The following is a 20,953-nucleotide window of genomic DNA, read 5'->3' on the forward strand; positions in this document are numbered from 1 at the left end:
AATTCACATGGCAAAGCACAAACAACTCTGGCTTCATCGTCTGTATTAACAGTTTCTTACAGTGACTCTATCACACAGCTCAACATAATTCCACCTAGAACTAACACTCGCCAAAGACATAAGGAGCTGGAAGGTAAACTAGGTAGAAATGTTCACAGAAACTGGTTGCTGCATTGCTTGCAGCTAGTATCTGCCACTCTCTAAGTGCCTCCTCAGATGCGCTATGTCTAACATGGCCTTTTCCTTTCCCTTTTTTTTTTTTTTTGTTTGGTTAAAAACATACTTCCTTTAATAATAAAACTAAAAGTGGTCTGTCGTTAGAACTCTGGATACTACGCAACTGCTGGAAAAATAACATCACCACCACCACCGAGAAAATATCCCAGAGATTATAGGCTCACCGGCATAAGCTCTGGCTTTGGCCTTGGCTGCTCTTGTGGCCTGTGACAAAGGCCGAATCTTGACCATGGTATGTTTACTACCCAGAGCATCACGAGCTGCAAAGATGGATGAACATAAGGACGTAGCAGACATGAAGTGGAGCGGTGCAAAGGAAAATTCAGGGCTATCTCTTAGAAAGAACTTCTTAACAAAGTTATGGGTTTTTTTTTTGGTTTGTTGTTTTCACGGCAAAAGAGACGGTACGCTTTAGAAAATCCATAGATCAGGGGTCAGCAAACTACGGCTCTCAAACCAAATCCAGCCAGCCACCTGCTTTTGTAAATAAAGTTTCACTGAAACAGAGCCGTGCCCATTAGTCTGCATATTATCTGTGGCTGCTTTCTTGCTACAATGGCAAAATTAAGTAGTTGTGACACAGGCCCTATGGCCCACAAAGCCTAAAATACTTACTATCTGACCCTTTAGAGAAAAAGTTTGCAGACTTCTAGATGGTTCAGACAGGAACCAACTTCTCTAATTTCTTTGAATGTTTCTGCATCAGGTCCATCATGAGGCCAATGATATATGTGAAAAGGCCCAACCATATATTCAAAGAGTAGGTATTACAATCTCTTACTGGACAGGTTAAAGGGCTACTTCAAATTCATTTGTCTGGTGGAAAAAAATGACAAATATTGTAAGATTTAGCCCCACTGGCTTCGTAAAAGCTCTATTCATAATCTCTGGATGCAGTATAATGACTAACAGTTATGAGTGCAAATAACTGGGAAAGGAGTTGACTACCCCTCCAAATACTGTTGGATTTAGGTGAAAAAGAAGAGGTGAAGCATGTGGCTACCAAAGCGCCATCCCTCAAAAAACTGTATCTGCCTAACTACCTATTTAGGCTGAATAAAATACCAATTGGCAGGATGAGGAAGGAAATAAGGATAAGTAGCAGGAAAAAATGGATAATAAGAAAGGAATACTGAAATCCATTTGGTGAATACCTGTAATTGGACTGGAGAATACTCCTAGGGCATGTGTATCATCCACCCATTTAATATCAAATCCTTTCTTTCTACAACAAAAAGAAAACAATTTTATATCTTAAAATAAAATTATATGAAACATCTTTTTTTTTTTTTTCAAATAGAGCTCATAAAGCATTTCACAATGAGATGGAAACACTCAAAGAATGCACAGGTAGAATGGGAATAATGACACAAAAAACAGTTTGAAGGACAGAAGAAGCCACTGAATTTTAAAAGCAGTAAGACCATCATAAAGAACTACCCAGGAGTATTTTACATTCCCAGCCATTTTATAGACATCAACTAATTAATCCTCACAAGTCCCTTGGGGAGGTAAAGTATTTAATGCACTATTTACAGGAGATTTTCTTCTGGCCAGGGAACAAGAGGTAGAAAGGGGAAGCAGAGGAGGGGCAGAGGAATATCAGAGGAGGAGGGAGGCAGTGAAGGTCATTTGGATTTAATGCAAATGCAGGCTCAAGGACACAGAGAGAGAGAAAAAGGGAGAAAGATGGCATAGCAAGATGTCATTCACAGCTAAAAGAAAAACAAAAACCAAGTAATGGAGAAAAAACACAACTATAATAAGAGAGGCTGACCTATTCTTTGAAAATACGGAAGAATTGTGGCAAAGTCAGAAAACTACAGGATAAAAGAAATGAAGATAAGATAAATATCAAAAAAGATTAAAAAGAATCAAAACGAGGCATATTTAAGTACTAAAAAGAGCCCTTTATTTTGGAGCAGAGCTACGCAGTGCGCACACAGAATATCAGGATAAAGACATGACAGTACTTCTTCAGCTACAAGCTTAAAACTGCTCATGGACTCTACATTGTTCAGTGGAAAGAACAAGTGTTTCCGGGTCAGAAAGAAATGGACTCAGGTCCCAGTTCTGCCACCTTGGGACCATGGGAAGGTTTAACCTGCCTTGGGCCTAGGTCTGCTCATCTACAGAAATGGACGTAGTATCTTCCTACAGGGTTGCTGTGAAAATGGAAATGAGACCATGCACAACAAGGCAAAGAGGGCAGTGCTGGGCACCTAAAAAAAAAAGCACCTAGTGTGCATCTAATAAGTAAACTATACTTGTTCTTCTTCTTTTTTTTTAAATAATTTTTATTGTGCTTTAAGTGAAAGTTTACAAATCAAGTCAGTCTGTCACATTTAAGTTTATATACACCTTAACTACATACTCCCATTTCAAACCAAAACCTACTCTCCCCCTAATGAGTCAGCCCGCTCCCTCCTTCCAGTCTCTCCTTTCATGACCGTTTTGCCAGTTTCTAACCCTCTCTACCCTCCTATCTCCCCTCCAGACAGGAGACGCCAACACAGTCTCAAGTGTCCACCTGATACAAGTAGCTCACTCTTCATCAGCATCTCTCTCCAACCCATTGTCCAGTCCAATCCATGTCTGACGAGTTGTCTTCGGGAATGGTACCTGTCCTGGGCCAACAGAAGGTTTGGGGACCGTGACCGCCAGTATTCTTCTAGTCTCAGTCAGACCATTAAGTCTGGTCTTTTTATGAGAATTTGGGGTCTGCATCCCACTGTTCTCCTGCTCCCTCAGAGGTTCTCTGATGTGCTCCCTGTCAGGGCAGTCATTGGTTGTGGCCGGGCACCATCTAGTTCTTCTGGTCATTATTCTTGTTAATAGCAATATTCATCAGGAAGATTATTAGTATTGATGAAGATGGTGATTAAAACCTGAAGCAGACTCTGGTATTTGACTCACAGGTCTTATTTTAGGCTTTTGCATCATGACTTTTTAAAAAATATATAAATCACTATAAGAAAAAAAAGACAACTGCTAAACTATCTTCCCTGTTTAACCACAGGTCAAGAAAAAAATTCCTCTGAGGGGAAAAATGAATAAAGGAAGAATTGAAGGTTAGTTAGAAAATTTCCTGAATGTAAGGATAAGCTGACCATGGTATAACATGATCACAGGAGTTGGGAATCTTGAAAAAGTTCAGTAACAGAAGTCTGTATAATAAGACAGTTTACAAAAAGGATGGAAAAAGACTTAGATAGGCTCTGAACGGCCTCTTAGGCTCTGGAATTTCACAATTCTTTAAAATGCTTATCTTTGGTAGTGACAGAAAAATGGTCTTGCAGGTAAGATTAGAAAGAAACAAAGCAAAGGAAGGTTCATAATTTGTAAGTATTAACAAATCTTCAGGAAATTCTGGACACCAACAAAACTAGCTATTGGTTTTAAGAATTTTCTTTTTTAATGACTATCTACGGTAGCTCTTATCTGAGATTTAATCCTGCTTTTTAAAATCTATTAGGAGTTTTATATGCAACCAGCCCTGATCCTGAATCTAAACATAATTGTAATGGGTTAGACTGACTGACGTGCACTGAGTATTTACAGTAAGGTCTATGGTAAAGATTGTTAAGTGTCCCACAGGATCCATTCACCCCTTCTTTCTTTTAGTTATAGAACTAATGGACCACTTAACAAATTTAAGTGAAATACATAGCTGCAAGCTAGTTCTGCCTGTTCTAGAATTGTATATAAAAACAGGCTGCCTGTTTCACTGGAACAGCCATACCCATTTGTTTATGTATTATTTATGGGTGTTTTTGTGCAACAATGGCACAGTTGCCTAAAAATATTTACTATCCAGCCCTTTAAGAAAAAGTAAGGGCCTATACCCTAACTGATATACAGTCTTAGAAATTCAAGATGTTACATAAATTGAATTTTTAGTTTAAATTTGTAGCATTAGACAACTGACCTGGTTCATTTTTTGCATCAGGACTAAAGTGCTAAAGTACAACCCCTCTTGATACTGACTTTTCTCCAGTCCCTCAAAATCTTTTTCCTAGTAACTTTCTTTCTGGATTGTCTCTTTATTCCTGAATCTAAACTTTTCTTATAAGCTTGAGTTATACAGGTATACTTCTGACTTTTACCTTCTCCTCTAGAGTAGACAGAGCTTTTAACCTTCTACAGCTGATTTATCTTAACTGAACTTTACTTACCAATTCACTAGATATGGTGGCACTCTCCAATTCCTCTGTAAAACATACTGATGTTCACGACAACTGCACAACTCGCAGATAGTAAGTGACTCTCTAATACAACTGTTCCCATAAAGTGAGCTATACACATACCAAGAGTTAGTGCAGTTATTCTCAAACCCACTTATATTAGTTTTACTTAATATTTTAATTACATGGTTTAATTAAATAAAATCAAACCAATGAAATATGAATGTAAAAAAGAAAAGTTGTGTCTATGAAAACTTAGTTGAATGTTCTGAAGACTAAAGAAAGGTGAGGTCGCTAAAAAAACGAAAACTATTGTCAATTACATTTGGGCAAGACAGCTGTACAAGATGGAGAAAACATTTCAATCTATATGGAATATGCACTCAGATGACTTCAAAGATACAATGAAAACGTTAAGTGACATATTGGAGGGTGACTTACAAGAACTATTCTATCAATACACCAGTCATTTTTTAAAAAGGCCTTGACATCATATCAAAAGACTGGGATGTGAATGCACATTTTTATGTTTTTAATTAAAATATTACAGACATACAAAAATTATTTTTTTATCATTCCCCACTTGACTATTTGTGAATCAACCAAATCTTATCTGATAAGAAGCTCTCTACGCTGTAAGTGGTAATGAGCTCTAAGAAAAAATAACACAAACTCTACAAGTCACTGCAACAATTTTTTTCAGATAGCTCTGTTACCTACCCCTCTTGATCATATAAAATTTTAAGAACCATCAGGTTAGATTCAAATGATCAGCAAGGCTAGCCATCCAACTACACAGAGCAGCCCATGAAGAAAATGTGAAAGGATAAACAGGTCTTTGAATAGGCGCGTGAGGGTGGGAAAACACATTTCTTATTCATCTATTTCACAGAAAGTGCCTTTACATGACATAAAAAAGATTCAGATATAGATCTTGCCCTCAATGAGTGCATCAACAGAAACTAAGAAACACTTACAAAGAATTCTGAAACCAGATAGAACACAAAAATTGCCACAAGAAAGGTCAAAATAAAGTGGTGCAGAGTTCAGTGAAAGAAGGATCAGGGCAAAGTTTCCTGAAAAAAGAAAAAAAAAAGTTTTTTTTTTTTGGTCTGGCCCTGAAGAAATAAGATATATTTATGACAGAATGGCAAGGGGGGATGAGAAGTAACAAGAGGGAAGACATGATCAAAGACATGCAGAGAGAAAGAGGGGGCCATGAACAAAGAATAGGGAAGTTGTGAATACTAAAGCAGAAATTTTGGACAGGCTAAGATCATGCTTGGCTAAGGAGTGTAGACCATTCCCTAGGCAGGGTTCTGGAGCAGGAGTGTGACATGATTAGAAGTCTGCTTCAGGAAGGTTAAACTAAGAACAACATATAAGAAGCTCTGGAAACGGGGAGCCCAGAAACAAGTTTAAGAGAGGTAAGGGATGCCTGAATTAGCGCCGTAGCAGTAAGGAGAGGAGGGAACACACATAAGAGGCTTTACAGAAATAAAAACAACAGGAATAGAGAATTAAGTGGACAGAGAAAGGGAAATGACAAAGTAAAAAACAATGCGGAGGTTTCAAATCAGAGTGAGTAAAGATGATGATGTTAATCATAACACAGGGTATACAAATGCAAGGGCCAAGTATGGTGAGATTAGAGATTAGATTATGAGTTCAGTATTTGACATTTCTGGTAATATGGTGCGTTAAGTACCAGGATCAATATTTATGCTGAAAACAACTAATAAAAATTATAATAAAGTGAAATTTAAAACTCAATGGAGATATTTAACAGCAGAACAGACACAGATGAAAAAAATTAGTAAACTAGAAGTTACAGCTAAAGAAATTATTCAGAATGTAGCACAAAGAGGCAAAGGGATGGAAAAATATGAAAGAGAGGTAACAAATGAGGAGAATTACGTGAGAAAGTCTAACATACATCTAATTGGCATCTTAAAAAAACCTGTTCTGTCGAATCGATTGCAACTCATAATGACCCTACGGGACAGAGTTGAACTGCCATAGGGTTTACAAGGAGTGGCTGGTGGATTCAAACTGCCTATCTTTTGGTTACCAACCAAGCTCTTAACCACTGCACCACCAGGGGGAGATGAATGAGGGAGAGATAGACAGAGACTGGGACAGAGGCAATAAATGTCTGAGTTTTCCAGAATCAGTGAAAAACACTAACCCATTGCTTTAAGAAGCCCAAATAATTCCCAGCAGAAAAAATAAAAAGAAATCCACAAAACCCATATCACAGTGAAAATGCAGAAAACCAAAGATAAAGAGAAATTCTTAAGAGCATCCAGAAAGAAAAGGTAGATTACATTCAGAAGTGACAGTTGTTAGACTATCAGCTGACTTATCATCATCCACAGAGAAAGCGAAAAGACAGTAGACTATCTTCAAGGTTATGAGAAAAAACAACTGCTGACCTAGAATCCCAATTCCATATCCAGCAGAGAGGTCTTTCAAGAATGAAGGTAAGGACCACAATTACCACAGCCTCCACCAGGCTGAGTCCATAACAACTAGATGGTGCCCGGCTACCAACACTGAGTGCTCCGATAGGGATCACAACAGAGGATCCCGGAGCGGAAGAAAAATGTAGAAAACTCAAACTCACAAAAAAAGACCAGACTTACTGGTCTGACAAAGACTGGAGAAACCCTGAGAGTACAGCCCCCAGACACCAATTTAACTCAGTACTGAAGTCACTTCTGAGGTTCACCCTTCAGCCAAAAATTAGGCCTATAAAACAAACAACACATGTAGTTCAACCATGTACATGAAACTAAATGGGCACACCAGCCCAAAAGCAAAGACAAGAAGGCAGGAGGGGAAAGGAAAACTAGACAAACGAAATGGGGAACCCGAGGTTGAGAAGAGGAGAGTGTTGACACATTGTGGGATTGGCAACCAACGTCACAAAACAATTTGTGCATTAACTGTTGAATGAGGAACTAATTTGCTCTATAAACTTTCACCTAACGCACAATTAAAAAAAAAGATGGTTTAAGGTAAAATAAAAGCCAATTAAAATAATTCAAAAAACTAAAAGTTTGTTACCTACAGACTTAGTAAATGCTAAAGAACATGGCATATGCAAGAGGAAAAAAATTTCAGATGGAAGGTATGAAACTTAAGAAGGAATAAAGAGCACAGGAAGTGGTAAATCTGAACACTGAATATATAAAACAATACCGTCAAATGGAGTTTAAAGGGGAAAGAAAAACTAAAAACATATCGAAATACTCAATAACAAATAAATCAGGAGAGGGCACAGTGGGGAATGGAATTAAAAGCCCTTACAGTGTTTGTAAGGAGGATAACAATATTAACTTTAGCCATAGGTAAGTTATGCAAGCATACTGTCATTTCTAAAGTAATTACCAATAGAAAATACATAATCTCCAAAAAAAAAAAAAATGAAATGAGAAAAAAATACCTAATCAATCCAAAAGCCAAATATATCAATAATTACAATAAATATAAATGTACTAAATGTCCCAAAGACATATTGAAGAATCATTGATGATATTCTTCTTAAGTGGTAAAATGGGGTCCATAGACTATTTGGCATTTTTAAGGGACTTAGAAGGAGAGTGATTTGATACGGAAGATTTCTATGGACTTGGAGAAGACAATAAACAAACCTGATGCCAAAATAAACAACAGGGAATATGAAAATAAAACAAAAAGGAACAGATGTGTTTTTAGAAGACACTTAAAGAAAACTTCACCCCACCTTTCCTAACATCCCCAACCATTTGCAAATACTTACTGATAACTGCAGAAAACCCGTAGAAGGTCTTCAGTACGAAATTCTTGGGGGAAGTCATAAATTTCAATGACATGCGGGAATTCACAATCACTGAGGTCAATGTCAGGAACTTCATGGTTGTAATAATCAAATCTAGGTTCCTGGATGCTTTCTCTGCTCTTCATATTCCCTGATAACTAGGGAGGAGGAAGCACATAGGTAACTGTTACATCAAGCCAGGGCATTACAAAGTTCCTCCTATATATGAACAATCCTCCTCCCTGTCTCCAATGGTCCTATCCCTTAACCTTTAGCACTATCTCTGTGTTAAAGTTGATCATGACCTGGGATTTAAAAAAAAAAAAAAAAAAGTTTTTTTTTTATTTTTATACTACACATATGGAGTACTCAAAAAGGTGTTGAAATTTCAGTAAAGACAGGTACTACATAAAAACTTAACTTGCATCTATCAACTAGCGTGAGAAAATATAGGCTGATTAATGTGGTGAGCTACAAATGGCATATCTTAGAAAATGAAACTCAGACAACAGCTGAATAGATAAATTAGTAACATTTGTTTTATTTGCATTCATCTCAGTTTCTTTTCCGGAACAGAATAAAAAAAACTTTGTTAGTCCACCTTTTGTTGAATGTATTAAAGAGTGAGTAAAGAGCTTACAAAGGAATTTGTGAAGGCAAATATAAGTGGTACAAGTAGTTATACTTAAGGTTTCTGGTACGAGAGCTACCTAAAAGAATTACCACACAGCAGGCAAGTGAATGAATTAATAGTAATAAAAAGTACTTAAAATTCTATTTGCTTATTAAAAAATAAATATATTGAAAGATATTAATCATTTCATACTGGAAGTAGAAGAGGAAGGAAAAGTGGCAGCAAAATCATGAAAGACACTGCCTTATTTTGTCATTCACTTACTATAAGACACTACTAATGACTAATTTAAGCCTTCAGATCCTGAGAGTATCCTCTTCCTGTTAACCAAAAGTCCTAGTAGAGTTTGTTCAAGCTTTCCTGCTTTTACATTGTACCCCCCCCCCTTTTTTTTTTTAAATCAAGTGAGGAAAATGAGAACTTGTTTTGCCAAAGCTACATCTCTTCCTCTTGGAGAAGCTAAAAAATGGATTCAAGGTTTTTTCAGGGGAAGGAAGGATGAAGGGGGAAGGTGATTTAGGTAATATCAATTAAAACCTTCATTTATTGCTGTGCCTCTAGTTCCTTTTCTTCACTAAGCCTCAGTTTCACATCAGGTTCACCATGGACTCCTATGTAACTATCAGCACTATTTAATTCCAAAACTTTTTCACCCCCCCTAAATAATAGTACCTACACCTCATAGATAAGTGTGAGGATTAAATTAGATGATGCAGTAAGCACTTAGAATACTGCTTTGCACATTATGCATTCAATGAATTCAACCCATTTTTAACAAGCTTTATCTGAGTGCTGATCTACTACATGCAATGCATGATGCTAGTTCCACTTCTGATTAGAAGGGAGAAGCAGCAAAAGAATGTTCCTCTGACTATAACAATGAGAAATGGCCAGCTAATCTACAAAATCGTAACTGTTCTTGAGCTCGCCAGAGAACCAAGGATGCAAGACAACCAAGGGAACTTAAATTCAAAGAGTGACAAGCCCCTCCAAAGAAAGACTACATAAAATGCTTCATTTTTAGCAGACAATGGGAAGAAGAGATCACAATGGGTAAGAAGGTATCAGCTAAATTTTTAACAAATTCTTAAAAGCCTAGAGCAGGTTACTATGTAAGTTTAGAATAACTGGGAGCCCCAAAGACAAGCAGAGTCTGCAATCACTTGCAAATTATTTTCCTTGGGCCTCCACTGAAATTCACAAGACAGGTTGGGGGCATAACAGGAGACCAGAGAGCCTCCCCAGGTGGCACAAGCACGCAAGGGCTACTTAAAGCTGAGAGTAAAGCAGGAAAATTGATAAAACATGCTCTGGCAACTCAGTTTCCAAGAAGAACACAAGGTAATAGCAACACCAACAAATTTCCAAATTCAGCTCAACTCCTGACCAGTGACAAAGCCCCCCGTATTACTGGCAAGCTCATTTCTGGGCATAAATACTATTTACCCCAGATTCCACTGTTTATCTGCAGATGATGTCTAGTATTCAATAAAAAATCATGAGATGCACAAAAAAGAAAGAATAAATAACCCACTGTCCGAGATAAGGCAATCAAAGAACCAGATTCAGAGATGACTCAGACGTTGAAATAAGCAGAAAGTGACTTTAAAATAACTATAATTAACGTGTTAAAAATTCTACAAGAAAGATGAAAAACATGCATGAACAGCTGAGTAATATGAACAGAAAAATAAAAAAGAATCAATTAAAAATGCTAGAAATAAAAAAAATAACATCAGAGATAAAGAATTCCTTTTTTTATAAGCTTACCAGCAAATTCCTTTGATAAGCTGTATTAGGAGATACAGCTGAGAATGAACCACTGAACTTGAAGATAGGTCAAAAGAAATTACCTAAAACTAACACACAAAAAGGATAAAAAAAAAAAAAGTGGAAACAAAAAAAAGAGCATCCAAGGGCTTTAAAATTAAAAAAACAAAAAAAACACTGCCATCAAGTCAATTCCAACTCATAGCAACCCTGTAAGACAAGAGTAGAACTGCCCCATAGAGTTTTCAAGGCTGTAAATCTTTATGGAAACAGACTGACACATCTTTCTCCCACAAAGTGACAGGTGGGTTCGAATTGCCAACCTTTCAGTTAGCAGCTGAAGGCTTTAACCACTGCACCACTAGGGCTCCCCAAGAACATTAGGACAACCCAAAGGGGGGGCAGGTAAGAAGGAGTAGAGGGAGTAAGAGAAAGAGGGGAAAACGGAGAGGAAGAGAATGAATAAACACAGAGCAAAAGAAATAGAGATAAGGATTAAGATTTTTCCAAAAATAATGAAAGACAATAAACTACAAATCAAAGAGCTCCAAGCAGGATAAATAACTAAAACCAAATAAATCAAAACAACAACAAAACACCTAGAGAAATCAAAATAAAACTGCTGAAAGCCAAAGATAAACAGCAATTTTTGAAAGCAGCTACCGAAAAAAGAAACATTTACACATAGGGAAATAAAGAATTACAGCAGACTTCTTGTAAGAAACTATGTAAGCCAGAAGTGACATATTTAAAGTACTAAATGAAACTTTTCAGTTAGTACGTGAGCAGCTGTTTGTGACACTCAGGGACTGCTTGCTGTACAACCATTACCACTAATTCCAAAACCCTTTCATTCCCCCAGAAAGAAACCTCATACCCATTATCAGTCACTCACTGTTTCTCCCTTCTCCCAGCCCCTGACGGCCACTAATCTACATTACGTCCACTGAATTTGTCTATTCTAACATTTCATATAAATAAAATCATACAATGTATAGTTCTTTGCGACTGACTTGCTCCACTCAGCATAATGGTTTCAAGGTTCATCCATGTCATAGCTTGTATTAGTACTTCATTTCTTTTCATGGCTGAAGTATTCCATTGTATGGATATACCACATTTTGTTTATGCATTCAACAACTGATGGACACTTCAGTTGTTTCCACTTTTTGGCTCTTACAAATAATGCTGCTATGAACATTCGTGTACAAGTTTTTGTTTGAACAACTGTTTTCAGTTGTCTTGGGTACATACCAAGGAGTGGAATTGCTGGGTTATATGGTAACTCTGTTACCATAAGGGCTACACCATTTTACATTTCCACCAGCAGTGTATGAGGGTTCCAATTTATCCATATTCTTGCCAACACCTGATATCATTCATCTTCTTTATTATAACCATCCTGATTTTTCAGAAGCAGGCTGCCATGCCTTTCTTCCGAGGTGCCCCTGGGTGGATTTGAACAGCCAACCTTTTTGGTCAGCAGCCAAGTGCTTAACCATTTGCACAATCCAGGGACTCCAAAAATGAAAGAGGGAAGCAGAAGAGTCAGTGTCGGAGTGATGGGATGTGAGACTCCACTGGCCATAGTTAGATTTGAAGATGAAAGGGGTCCATGAGCCAAGGAATGCAAGCAGTCTCTAGAAGCTGAAAAAGACAGCTTTCTGCAAAGCCTCCAGAAAAAAAAAAAAAACAAAGCCCTTTGATGTTAGTCCAGTGACACCTATTTCAGATTTACAAAACTGTAAGGAAATAAATTTGTGTTGTTTTAAGGCACTAAGTTTGTGGTAATTTATTACAGCAGCAACAGGAAACTAATATACTAACTTTCTGGCTTTATCTCATGTCACCCCTTAAAATACGCTACATTTCAAACAAAGAATAATATTTGCTATACTACCTAAACATATCTTGGAGCCCTGGTGGTGTAGTGGTTAAGAGCTCAGCTGCTATCTCAAAGGTTGGTAGTTCAAATGCGCCAGCCGCTCCTTGGAAACCCTATGGGGCAGTTCTATTCTGTCTTATAGGGTCTCTGTGAGTAGGAATTGACTCAATGGCAATGGTTTGGTTTTAAATACATCTTGCTCATGCCTGTTCACTATTTTGGTTATATTAATTCTTTTCCAAGTATGTACACCAGGGTCAGTTTGCACATCTCAAAATAGCACACCATTCTTCAAGGACATGTTTAAATACCACCAAATCTATGAATCCTTTCCTAATTAAACCACCTGTCTATCAGTTTGTCATACTGTGGTGGTTTGTGTGCTGCTATGATGCTGAAAGATATACCACTGGTATTTCAAATACCAGCAGAGTCATCCATGATGAACAAGCTACAGCAGAGCTTCCAGACTAAGAAAGACCAGGAAGAAAGGCCTGGCAATGTACTTCCAAAAATAAGCCAATGATGAAAACCCTATGGATCACAATAGAGTACTGTCTGATATAGTTCTGGAAGACGAACCCTTTGAGTTGGAAGGCACTCAAAATACACAGTGGCCTTAACAATGGACTCAAGCATACCAATGACTGTGAAGATGGCACAGGGCCAGGCAATATTTCATTCAGTTGTACAAGGGGTCACCATGAGTTGGGACAGACTCAACACCAACTAACGACAATTACACCCAATCGTGTATACTCTGACTCTTCTTCTGTATTTCTATGGCACTTTATTTGTACTACTTTTACAGTACTTATTATACAGTATCTTACATAACATCTAGACCAGTGTCTTCCTTCGACCTCATCCTGACCACTTAACCATCTATCCAACATTTAATGTATGTTTAACATACATCAGAAACAGAAAGTGAGCAAAGAACTGTAATATGTAATAAAGTTATAAGAATGAAGAAAGCGAGTAAGAAGTAATACACAGAAAAGGCAGAGAAAGGTACAATAGGTAGAAGGAAGGAAGTGTGCGAAGGCACATCCACCTGAAGGAGTACAGTGTACACACTGAATAGTTCAGTATGGTTACTGATAAGGAGCACTGGTGGCGCAAAGAGTTAAGCACTCTGCTGCTATCCAAAAGGTTGGTGGTTTGAACCCATTCAGCCACTCCATGAGAGAAAGACCTAGCAATCTGCTTCGGTAAAGATTACAGCCAAGAAAACCTATGGGACAGGTCTACTCTGTCACATGGGGTTGATAAGCTGAAATCAAGTCAATGGCACCTAACAATAACAACTGCATAGATCATGTGAGGACTTGGGGAGCAAGGCTGCAAAGAGAGCTGGAGTTTGTTTCCTCACCAACATTCTGATTCTACAATTCAGCTATAAAGAACATGTCATACGTGTATCCCTAAATTCTCCCACTGCACACAGTATCTTGCACAAATTAGGCATTCAGTAAGTATTTGTGGAATGAATAAAATGTATATGCCACAAGTTATTCTGTCCAAATGCATGCCCAACAAGATTCTCTACAGAACCTTCACCAATAAGGATTTGATTTATGCAACATATATATTTTTTTAATGATTTTGGATAGAGTTCTGAAATTTGAAAAAAAAAAATTTTCTTTCCCTTTACTAATAAACCTAGCTTTCCTGGCCATATAAATCACATAGAAAATCAGAATTTAAAAATATAAAAAGAAAACAACAATAACAAAATTTCAAAATAAATCATTTAAAATTCTCATAGTGATGAATTTAGGACCTAAATCTGGAAAACATTCTGGTTTTCTTAAAAGCTGTTCTCACAGGATGGAAAGTCTTTTCTGCTCCTCCTCCCTCCTTTCCTTTAAGACCCAGCTTCAATCTTCATCTCCTTCTTGAGGCTTCCCTATTGACTATAATTTGGTGGTCTCTCTCTTCCCTGCACTATTATATCATAACCCTTAGCAGTTGGATATACGCTACATTTCATCAATTTTAAGATGTACTTTTTTTCTTTTTTTAACATCTCTGAAATCATGATGCATCTTACAATCATGCATATTGTCACTGCTTGCCTGTACATGCATGAACATCAAAAGCACCCAGTGCTAGAACTTGCAGAAAGGGTGGTCACCAGTGTAGAGGAAAACCTCAGATATGAGTGGAGCACTCTTTTCAAAACAGTTCTAAGGAGAGAGTGGGAGACATGGTGAATCAGATGTTTAGCAACATTCTCAAAGTGGGAGTCAAAAGGACAATAGCTCTGCAGAAGTGCAAGGCTGGCTTAAGCCTCCAGCAACAATGATTTCTGGTTCTTTTATGTATTCTTCCAATAATGCTGCATCATCAAAGCTCCTGATGGCATGGAGGATGCTACTGGACGGCAACACATCAGAGTAAGGACTGGGACAAGACGTTATTAGGAAGAGTGGACTCGGAACTAAGGCTGGACTATGCACTAAGGTCAGGAAAACCTTAATCAGTTTAATTCACCTACATTTTCACGTATGTAAGAGAATGATACATTATAAATATTTATGTCTAATTAAGTCTAAGAGTTCTTTCAACCTGTACAAAATAAAAATTCTAAGTGATACATACTGTGCAAAAGTTTTTATTTTTTCTTAGTGATACATAAAATAACAGTTTATCTTAAAATCAATGGCATATTCAATTCAATAGAATAGTCCTGATTTTTTCAAGTGATTTCTGAGAGTAAAGTCTCATCAGTTCCATAAGGCTGTGAACTCCTTAAACCTTCTTATTCTTCTCTTTTATCCTTCACATCACCGAGGTCAGAGTTGGGCACGGACTAGCTGTTCAGTATCTGTTAACTGGCACTAACTATGTGGCCTAAGCTAGGAAATTAACAACCTTTCCAGGCCTTAGCTATCTTAGTACAGACGGCTACACTAGATTAAAGATCCCTTTCAATGCTAACATACGCTTTTTTAAAAAGACTTGTATGGCTCCACCTGTAAGATAGGATAAAGTTCTAGTTCATAGTTCTTACAATTCAAGGGCTGAGAGACCTACAACATAACCCTCACTCAGAACTTTGAGGGTAGGAATAAGACATTTTTATAGTTACTTTTAATTTAACACAATTAAACACAATAAACTACTTTTAACTATAGTTATGGCTATAACAATTTAAATATAGAAGGAGGGTTATCATAGGGACAAAGACACCACAGACTGGACCGCAAGCTGGTGGAATAAAATTACTGCAGCTGCTTTAAGAGTCTTTGTGTCTATGGGCACAGAATTAATCCATACAGTCAATTCTCAATTATGTAGGTTAGGTTCTTCAGCATCTTTGTTTTCGCTTTCCCTTCTGCTGTCATCTTATAGCTACTTAACTACTTATTAACTCATTTTCTGTTAAAGAAAATTAACTTAAAATTTTATGATTTACTATAAACCTTGATAAATTAGAAGACTAGGTTGAGAATAGCCTTAAACTATAAACAAGAAAATGAGGTTTTGGGATTACCTGGGTTTGAGTTTATCTAAGGATTCCGGAATAACAGGAAATTGAGAGTAATAGCCAATTTTTTTTTTCAGTCTGATCTATGGTAATATTGTGAATAAATCAATAGCTAGAGTTAAAATGTTTTACCCATTTAACTTCCCATGTTTGGCAGACAAATAACACATTAAAAAAACAAAAACAATTTCAAGTCTTTTCAAATTTTTCATGATCCAAGTTCAAAAACATCCACAAAAGGAGTTCCCTAAAAAGATAATGATGCTACAGTGTGTCATGTACAACATAAGTTATAGTTCCAGCCCCCTTCTATACTGCTTGGGCTTAAGTCATTTACAACAGTAGAAAGATAAATGCAGGCTTTCCACTCTAATATCTTATACATTAAGTATAAGAGCGGGTAATGTCTCCAACAGTAATCTCTATCTGCAAATAAAACTAATACATCCAAGCTATGCCTACACTGACCCTATCAAGAAACCAAGGCTAGGCATGCAAACTTTGGCTTCGGAAAATTTGTAACATAGAATTGGTAGGACACCATGCAAGGTGCTGTCTGGGGATTTCTCTAGAATAGTTATCAGTAACATCTCAATATCCCTGATTATCACCAGCAAGAGAAATCCATGTCTACCCCATTGGATTAAGGCACACGCAAAAGAAAAGGAGGAAAGCATGCAAGAAAGAGGAGGAGAAGGGCAAGAGGAAATAAGAAAAAAAGGAAGTTATAATAATGTACAGTGCTAGCACCAGAGTGTCCTCAACCATTGTTTCATATGATCAGTTATTGACCCTAGTGTCAGAGGATAAATTTGAGAGATCTAGTCCTCTCCCATGAACAGCAATGTATGACACATGAATACATGAGAAGGGACCAAGTGACATCTCCTGAACTGACATGATTGGCTCCTATTCAAACAGTATAGAAAGATTAAAATGGCAGATCGACCTTGGCATTCTTGGAAACATGCTCTAAAAATCCACTGTGTAGATTAAATTTATACTCAAGAAGGAGAAGGCAGCAAGATATATCCGTATTTCCTCCTACTCCTAGCATGATTGGAAGGACTGAATGGTGAGATACCACTGATCTAGCAGAAAGGTGAGACTAGATGAACCCGGAATAGTAAAAACTAAGCCAAACAGGGTGATGCTAGAGTCCTGATAGTTAACTCAGTTACTGCTATGATAATCAGTGACAACAGCGGTCCCTAAGACCTGAGAAAAACATCCAAAGCAGACAAAATTTACATTTATTGCCATTCCACTTCTTGATTTCTCCAGTCCCTGATCCACCTTTTCCTTACACTACCTTTGTTGTTGTTGTTAGGTGCTATCAATTTTAACTCACAGCAACACCATATGACAGAACAGAACTGCTCCAGAGGGTTTTCTTGCCTGTAATCTTTATGGAAGCAGATTGCCAAGTCTTTCTCCCTCGGAGCAGCTGGATGGGTTAAAGCCACCTGCTTTTCAATTTGCAGCCAAGAGCTTAACTGTTTGCACCACTGGGGCTCCTTTAAAAAAAACCTAAAATCCTGTACTGCACCCAGGCCTGTTCGCTTCATACCAAAAATTCTCCTTGTCCTTTATTTTAGAGGATATTAATCCCTGCCTCCACCACGTGTCTGTCAGTTTGCCCTACTGTGGTGGTTTGTGTGTTGCTGTGATGCTGGAAGCTATGCCGCCAGTATTTCAAATAGCAGCAGGGTCACTCATGGTGGACAGGTTTCAGTGGAGCTTATAGACTAAGCCACACTAGAAAGAAGGACCTGGCAGCCTACTTCTGAAAAAATTGGCCAGCGAAAACCTTACAAATAGCAGTGGAACACTGTCTGATACAGTGCTGAGAGATGAGCCCCTCAAGTTGGAAGGCAATCCAAATACAACTGGGAAGAGCTGCTTCCTCAAAGTAGAGCTGACCTTAAAGACATAAATGGAGTAAAGCTTCCAGGACCTTCATTTGCTAATGTGGCATGACTCAAAATGAAAAGAAACAGCTGCAAACATCCATTAACAATTGGAACACGGAATGTATGAAGTATGAATCTAGGAAAATTGAAAGTCATCAAAAATGAAATAGAATGAATAAAGATTGATATCCTAGGCATTAGTGAACTGAAATGGACTGGTATCAGCCATTCTGAATTAGACAACCATATGGTCTACTATGCCAGGAATGACAAATTGAATGGGAGTGATGTTGCATTCATCATAAAAAAGAACATTTCAAGATCTATCCTGAAGTACAATGCTGCCAGTGGTAGGACAATATCCATACGCTTACCAGGATTATTGTTAATAAGACTATTATTCAAATTCACGCACCAGCCACTAATGCCAGAGACAAGAAAATTAAAGATTTTCACCAACTTCTGCAGTTTGAAATTGATCAAACATGCAATCAAAATGCATTGATAATTACTGGTGACTGGAATTCAAAAGTTAGAAACATAGAAGGAGGATCTGTAGTTGGAAAATATAGCCTTGGGGATAGAAACGATGCCAGAGATCGCATGACAGAATTCTGTAAGACTAACAACTTCTTCATTGGAAAAACCTTTTTTCAACAACTTAAACGATGACTATACATGGGGACCTCGCCAGATGGAACACACAGGAATCAAATGGACTACATCTGTGGAAAGAGATGATGGAAAAGCTCAATATCATCAGTCAGAACAACACCAGGGGCTGACTGCAGAACAGAACATCAATTGCTCATATGCAAGTTTATGTAGAAGCTGAAGAAAATTAAAGCAAGAACCAAAATACAACCTTAAGTATATCCCACCTGAATTTGGAGACCACCAAAAATAGAATTGACGCATTGAACACTAATGATGCAATACCAGACGAGTTGTGGGATGACATCAAGGACATCATACACAAAGAAAGCAAAAGGTCATTAAAAAGACAGGAAAGAACAAAAAGACCAAAACTGGATGTCAGAAGAGACTCTGAAACTTGATCTTGAACATCGAGTAGCTAAAGTCAACAGAAGAAATGAAGTAAAAGCTGCCCAGAAGATTTCAATGCACAGCTCAAGAAGACAAAGTATCATAATGAAATGTGCAAAGACCTGGAGTTAGAAATCCAAAACAGAAGAACATGCTCCGCATTTATCAAGCTGAAAAAACTGAAGAAAAAAAAATTCAAGCCTCGAGTTACAATACTGAAGGATTCTATGGGCAAAATATCGAACAACGCAGGAAGCATCAAAAGAAGATGGAATGAATACAGAGAGTCACTGTAGCAAAAAGAATTGGTCAATGTTCAACCATTTCAGGAGGCAGCAAATGATAAAGAACCTATGGTACTGAAGGATGAAGTCCAAGCTGCACTAAAGGCATTGGCGGAAAAAAAGGCTCCAGGAACTGATGTAATACCAATTGAGTTGTTTCAACAGATGGATGCAACGCTGGAAATGCTCACTTGTCTATGCCAAGAAATTTGGAAGACAGCTACCTGGCCAACCAACTGGAAGAGATCCATATTTGTGCCCATTCCAAAGAAAGGTGATCCAAAAGAATGAGGAAGTTACTGAACACTATGCTAACCAAAAGGTCGGTAGTTCGAAACTACCAGCCACTCCTTGGAAACCCTATGGGGCAGTTCCACTCTGTCCCATAGGGTCCCTATGAGTCTGAATAGATGAGTTTGGTTTGTTTTATCATTAATACCACACACAAGTAAAAGTTTGCTGAAGATAATTAAAAAATGGTTGCAGCACTACATTGACAGGGAACTGCCAGTAATTCAAACAGGATTCAGAAGAGGACGTAGAATGAGGGATATCATTGCTGATGTCAGATGGATCTTGAATGAAAGGAGAGAATACCAGAAAGATGTTTACCTGTGTTTTACTAACTATGCAAAGGCATTTGACTGTGTGGATCGTAGCTATGAAGCTGTTGTTGGAACAGAACAAGGGGATACTGCATGGTTTGAAATCAGGAAAGGTGTGTGTTAGGGTTGTATCTTTTTACTATACTTATTCAATCTGTATGCTGAGCAAATAATCTGAGAAGCTGGACTATATGAAGAAGAACAGAGCATCAGAATTGGTGGAAGACTCATTATCAGCCTGCAATATGCAGGTGACACAATCTTGCCTGCTGAAGGTGAAGAGGACTTGAAGCACTTACTGATGAAGGTCAAAGACTACATAGTCTTCAGTATAGATTACACCTCAACACAAAGAAAACCAAAATCCTCACCACTGGACCAATAAGCAATATCATAATAAAAGGAGAAATGATTGAAGTTGTCAAGGACTTCATTTTACTTGGATCTATGGTCAATGGAAGCAGCAGTCAAGAAATCAAACGACAAATTGCATTAGGCGCATCTGCTACAAAAGACCTCTCTAAAATGTTGAAAAGCAAACATGTCACTTTGAAGACTAAGGTGCACCTGACCCAAGTCATGATATTTTCAACTGCCTCATATGAATGCAAAAGCTGGACAATGAATGAGGAAGACCAAGGAAGGATTGATGCCTTTGAATTATGGTGTTGATGAAGAATACTGAATACACCATGGACTGCCAGAAGAACGAACAAGTCTTTGCTTCTTGGAAGCAAGAATGGCAAGACTTAGTCTCGCATACTTTGGACATATTATCAGGAAGGACCAGTCCCCAGAGAAGGACATCATGCTTGGTAACGTGGAAGGTCAGCGAAAAAGAGGAAGATACTCGATGAGATGGACTGATACACAGTGGCTGCAACAATGGGCTCAAACATAGCAATGACTGTGAAGATGGCACAGGACTGGGCAGTATTTTGTTCTATTGTACACAGGGCCACTATGAGTCGGAATCGACTCGAAGACACCTAACAACAACAATACTTGCCTATCTGTCCCTCTCAGCAAGATAAGAAATACACACTTCTGACCTTCAAATTGCAGAGTCAGATCCATTGGCTTAAGGAAGTGAACC

At 37.9% G+C, this 20,953-nt stretch overlaps 1 protein-coding gene across 9 annotated transcripts in view; it reads right to left on the reverse strand.

The window, feature by feature from the left end:
- R3HCC1L (R3H domain and coiled-coil containing 1 like) overlaps window positions 1-20,953 on the reverse strand; it is a 90,542-nt gene that overhangs the window by 12,398 nt on the left and 57,191 nt on the right. For 7 of the 9 annotated variants that reach the window (XM_023546829.2, XM_023546833.2, XM_064269483.1 and 4 more), the window contains 3 exons: window positions 8,206-8,381; window positions 1,392-1,462; window positions 402-497 (listed from right to left, as the gene is read on the reverse strand). In XM_023546829.2, coding sequence (XP_023402597.1) covers window positions 402-497; window positions 1,392-1,462; window positions 8,206-8,381 — 343 coding nt within the window. The remainder of the gene's footprint in view (window positions 1-401; window positions 498-1,391; window positions 1,463-8,205; window positions 8,382-20,953) is intronic. The other 2 variants (XM_064269484.1, XM_064269485.1) reach the window with 2 other exon arrangements.

This window comes from Loxodonta africana, chromosome 16 (assembly GCF_030014295.1).
Source record: "Loxodonta africana isolate mLoxAfr1 chromosome 16, mLoxAfr1.hap2, whole genome shotgun sequence".
Taxonomy (NCBI): Eukaryota; Metazoa; Chordata; class Mammalia; order Proboscidea; family Elephantidae; genus Loxodonta; species Loxodonta africana.